The sequence below is a fragment of the Quercus lobata genome, chromosome 7 (genome assembly GCF_001633185.2).
Source record: "Quercus lobata isolate SW786 chromosome 7, ValleyOak3.0 Primary Assembly, whole genome shotgun sequence".
In the NCBI taxonomy this organism is placed as follows: domain Eukaryota; kingdom Viridiplantae; phylum Streptophyta; class Magnoliopsida; order Fagales; family Fagaceae; genus Quercus; species Quercus lobata.
Window position 1 is genome coordinate 41469177 of NC_044910.1, and position 5825 is coordinate 41475001.

A 5825-nucleotide genomic window follows, 5' to 3' on the forward strand; every position below is an offset into this window, starting at 1 on the left:
GGTGCAATTACTCCCTCCCCACTCACAAACTTTTTTTTTTTAAAATCATTTTCACATTTTAACTTTAATTTTTTTTACTTTTTTATTTAATGGTCGAGATTAAAAGTTGTATTTTTCAACTCTCATTCTTAACCGTTGATAACTAGTACATCATGCGGTATTTCACCTAATCTTGATCCAAAGATATTGCATGGTTAGTGTAATTTATTTGAACTTAACCCTGATCATTCCCCACTCACAGATCAAAACTAAAATAATCTTTCGAATAGATAAAATTTGAAATTACTCAGCATACGTACTTTCCCCTCTGCCGACGGTACGTCAAGAAGAAGCTTAGCATCAACATTTCCTCGCCAAACATATAGAACAAAGACCTTATTGGTCGGTCGGTTGGTCCGACGTAGTCACGAGCACACAAGTTATTTGTTTTCTGTTTTTAAAGGAAAAGGTTATTTATTCATGCGCAACAGATATGAGCAAAACAAATAGTTTTTTTTGGATGAGTCAAATGAAAAACCTATAGCATAATATTTTATGTAAAAGAATAGTAAAACGTTTTTTTATACATAATATTACGTGTAATGTAGATCGGTACGTACTGCATCTGACATGAAATGAAATTACTGCACCTATAGAATTGCAACTTGCCTGACTCTATTATATATGTATGAGTTTTTTTTTTTTTTTTTTAAAAGAAGTACATGATATTACAGAATCATACTTATTTTTTTAACCATATTGAACAATTGATATATATATAAATGCTTATATTACTGAATTATTAGACTTTTTACTGTTTATTACAAATTGTTGATAATGAAATGGCTAATGCATGCCCACTTAAGTTGTTTATCAAAATGACCATAGTGATCATCAAACAGGGTCAAACAATGTCCAGTACAGTACTTGGAATAAAAGAAATAGTTTGAATTTCTTGTCTTTGAGATTTGAGATGATCTTTGGTAGCCTCTCGATCAATCCGTGGATGTATATAATGTTATGAATCACATTGTTACAGCATAAGACTAAGTCCTTGATGAAATGTCAGATCAACTTTTTTTTTGGGGGGGCCAAAGACAAATCAAATTATTAAGTTAATTTCTCAAAATAACATAGGGTATAACCTCGTCAAAGATTGGGTAGTACATATATAATATCATTATTCGCAATATACAGTCAAAATGAACGGAAAGGAAGGTTAAAATTACCCAAAGAATTAAAAATATAAAAAATGAAAGAAATGATAAAAGCATGCATCTCGGTGAAATTTCAGAGAAGAGAGAATTTGCAACAAGGACTTTGACAGAGTCCAAACAATAATGAATCTGTGTCTTTTAACGAGTTGGTTAAGGAGACTCCGACAAATAAGTGAGTAAATCAGTGGAAAAGAAGGTAAATGAAATTGACAAAATAACAATGTTCAAGGTCTCATATAGCTTACTTTGGTATGAGTAGGGTCAATTGGAACTCCTTTTGAGAATTGTTATACTAAATGGTCGATTTTACATGGCCGACCTAATAAGTAGATGTTGGTTGCACCGATGTGGTTGATCTGGTAGGGTAGTACACCTTTTTTGGTCCAGTCAAGAACGACCCCCACACGTGTTTTGCCTCTCATTATTGGTAAAGATTTGTGTACATTGCCGCTATGATAACGTGAAGAAAGGGTTAAAATCATTCCTAAAAAGAAGAATAATAAGTCAAGGAATATACATGGCAACAATTTCTATAATTTTTGTTTTAAACTATTGAGTTTGTATGTTATGATTGGTACGAATAAAAATGATGCTTTGATTTAAATTAACTTAAATATCCTCAAATGAAGGACTTTTAGTTCAAATCCTTCTTAAATAAAAAATCAATTGGTTTCTTTATTTGAGGGTAAAAAAAATCATTATAAGTTACAATCCTATTGTAAGTATAAAAGGGAAAAATATGTCTGTAATTGACCTATTAAAAAGCGAAGTTACTTCAATTATTCTTCTCAAATAATAAAACAAAGCTACTTCAATTGTAATTATGACATCAACAATTTGTGGGGAAAAAAAGGGTGAAAATTTGCGGTAAGAAAAAGAAGAACCCGTAAACGTCAATGAACTAATATGGCAAAGGGACCCTACTAAGATGAGCTGCATGGAAAAGTCAGCTGCCATTTATAAGATTTTCCATTTACAATACATTTAATTGAGAGAGAGAGAGAGAGAGAGAGAGTTACCAACAAGGATAGGTGTTAGGAAACAGGACAAAACGTTACAGTTGAGTTTTTGGAGTGATGGCATATAGGGGCTTTCTCAGTCCTTAATTACCAGCTCGTGGTCTGACTAAACCATTGTCAACGGTTCGTTATATGAATAGAAGTGTAGAACCAATCCTAGGGATTCACAAATCCGAAAATGGTTTCTCAAAAACTTGCTACTGTTCCAGCCCCCTCTTGCCTCTCTACTATATATACATGCATCAAAACCTTCTTATTATCACGCACTTCATTTCATTCTTGTACTCACTGTCCCTTTTATCTCTTCATCAACGCTTCATTTTTGGTTTGTATCTAAACCATAAACCTCTCTCCCCTCTCTCTCTCTCTCTCTCTCTCTCTCTCCCCACAAAAGCATAATACTAAGCTTAATTATAACATCATTTTCCTTATTTGTGCATTCCAGGTTATTGTACCATGTCTCCTGCAATGGTGATGGCAGCTAAAACAAAGCAGAATGACAATCTAGAAAGCCAATACCAGAAAGGAGTGAAGCACCTATGTGAAAATGGCATAAACAAAGTTCCCAAGAAATACATATTACCCGTTTCCGATCGACCCAATATGAAAGATAGAGAGCTAATTAATGTCAACAAGCAAAATCTTAAGTTGCCCATCATTGATTTTGCAGAATTGCAAGGTTCCAACCGGCCTCAAGTTCTTAAGTCTCTCGCTAATGCTTGCGAACAATATGGTTTTTTCCAGGTACGTTTTTGTGTGATTTGTAATTTGTTAGCAAGATCCTGACCTAAGACCTAGTTGTATTACATGTATTGGATATGTGCATTTTCTCTCTTCGAATGGATAAGTCTTACACAATTGTAAAGCCTACATAAGACACTATGCATATATTGGCCAGATACATAAAATACCTATTACTAGTTACCTTATTCAACTCTCTGAAATGTTTAACCCTTATTTTAAAGCAAATATTTTTGTTGGTTAATGCAGTTGGTAAACCATGGAATTCCAAGCGATGTTATAAGCAGTATGATTGACGTGAGCACAAGGTTTTTCGAGCTCCCATTTGAGGAAAGAGCCAAGTACATGTCCTCGGACATGCAATCACCAGTTAGATACGGAACTAGCTTTAACCAAAACAAAGACGATGTGTTTTGTTGGAGAGACTTCTTGAAGCTTATTTGTAATCCCATATCAGATGTTGTCCCTCATTGGCCTTCTTCTCCCGTGGACTTGAGGTGAGAAGCTTAGCTTAGCTTCAACTAATTTTCTATTTAAATTCTCTCTCTCCAATTGCTTGGCCTATAATCGCTGTCCAAGGCTTTGTTGGATTAGCTGCACCTTTCTCAACTTAAAGAACTGGTTGACTTACAAATCATGCAATTATATATCAAAAAAATTTATATTAGTAAACAATTTTGAATGACTTGTTTCAAGTTGTCTATCAATTAATGTAACTTTTTTTTACTTTTTTCTTTTTTAATTTGTCTGTCTATGATGTTGGTAATCTAGCAAATGACCAATCAAGCTTGTTGTTGTTGTTTAAACAGGAGATTGGTGGCTACCTACGCAAAAGAAACCAAATACTTGTTCCTAATGATCATGGTGTCCATATTAGAAAGTTTAGGACTTGTGGGAACCACGGAGAACAAGACAGAAGAAGATGACATTTTAAAGGACTTTCAAGATGGGAGCCAGCTAATGGTTGTTAATTGCTACCCTCCATGTCCTGAACCCAATCTAACCCTAGGAATGCCACCTCACTCCGACTATGGATTCCTCACTCTTCTTCTCCAAGATGAGGTTGAGGGTTTACAAATACAACACCAAGACAAATGGGTCACCGTCGAACCAATCGCTAATGCCTTTGTTGTCAACGTTGGTGATCATCTTGAGGTGGGTTTATCATATTAAATTAAAGAATAATTAAACTAAGATGACACATAAATTTGTAAGAATTATATAATAAAATCTGTACGTGTCATTCATGTATGCTAACAATAGTACTATTAAATTTTGTAGATCTTTAGCAACGGGAAGTACAAGAGTGTTTTACATAGAGTCTCGGTGAATTCTATGAAGTCTCGGATATCGGTGGCTTCTTTGCATAGTCTTCCTTTCAATTACATGGTTGGGCCATCGCCTAAACTCGTCAACGAAGAGAATCCAAGGGGTTACAAGGACACTGACTTTTCTAGCTTTCTTGAGTACATTTCATCTTGTGAGCCCAAGAGGAAGAATTTCTTGGAGTCGAGGAAACTATGCTGAAGGAAAGCGAATGATTAATGGATAAAAGATGTTTAATTATGTTGACTTTGTAACATCAATTATCTTGCGTTGATTACTTGATTAGATGGAATGTATTTTCCTTCTTTTTTTTCTTTTTCTTTTTTCTTGAGTGGGTCACGAATGGCTGTCAAACCCTAAGCTAAGCGGCTACACCCCCTCACCTGCTTGAATTGTAAGACAGATGTAGCATTTGCAATATATATAGTGTGATTTAGCTAATCTAGGGATATAGATTGTGTTGAAGATGATCTAGCTCTATTGATTGTACTGTTAGATATATAATAGTATATTTAAAGCTTTTCTATATTGTATATTTTTTTTTCTTTGTGTCTTATTTTATAATATCTACCTGCTACATTTTGTTTTTGTATGACATATGATCTCTGAACTCGCATCCACCCTTTAATCGCTTGAGCTAAACCAATCACTAGTCAATAGGCGGCAAATTGATTAATATCTTAATATTTATTCAAGATTTTCAAACTAATAAAACCATCTACAAACACAATTGGTAGCGCCATTAAGAATAATGTTTTATTACCCAATATTCAAGTCTCTTTTGTCGCCTACCTATCACATTTTGATATGATAGCGGTCACATCTAAGTTCTTTGAGATGGTCCACTCTAGTACTCATGATAAATTGATAATGAGTTGTTTGTTGACCGTTATTGTTGTGTTATACTTTAAACAAAAAGATGTTAGGGAAATAACAAATTAATGACAAAATGACTTTTATTATGTGTAAGTAACTTAAGCTATGAAGTATATATAATTAAAGTTGAAGTTTGTTAGGCTAGCCTAGACAAGTATATATTTATCAATGTCCAAGTAAATATATCAAATAGCAAATCCACCCTTTAATCACTTGAGCTAAACCAATCACTAGTCAATAGGCAGCAAATTGATTAATATCTTAATATTTATTCAAGATTTTCAAACTAATAAAACCATCTACAAACACAATTGGGAACGCCATTAAGAATAATGTTTCATTACCTAGTGTTCAAGTCTCTTTTGTCGCCTACCTATCACATTTTGATATGATAGCCGTCACATTTAGGTTCTTTGAGATAGTCCACTCCGGTACTCATGATAAATTGATAATGAGTTGTTTGTTCACTGTTATCGTTGTGTTATACTTTAGACAAAAAGATATCAGGGAAATAAAAAATTAATGACAAAATGAGTTTTATTATGTGTAAGTAACTTAAGCTATGAAGTATATATAATTAAAGTTGAAGAAGTTTGTTAGGCTAGCCTAGACAAGTATATATTTATCAATGCCCAAGTAAATATATCAAATAGCAAATCCACCCTTT

General features: G+C 33.6%; 1 protein-coding gene across 1 annotated transcript; it reads left to right on the forward strand.

Annotated features, from left to right (window-relative positions):
* Nucleotides 1-2502: 2502 nt before the first annotated feature.
* On the forward strand, nt 2503-4483 carry LOC115952059 (protein DMR6-LIKE OXYGENASE 1). The gene is made up of 5 exons (XM_031069149.1): nt 2503-2540; nt 2661-2959; nt 3206-3453; nt 3766-4111; nt 4238-4483. The coding sequence occupies exons 2-5, from the start codon at nt 2672-2674 to the stop codon at nt 4481-4483; spliced, it is 1128 nt and encodes a 375-aa protein (XP_030925009.1). The 5' UTR covers nt 2503-2540; nt 2661-2671.
* Nucleotides 4484-5825: the final 1342 nt, after the last annotated feature.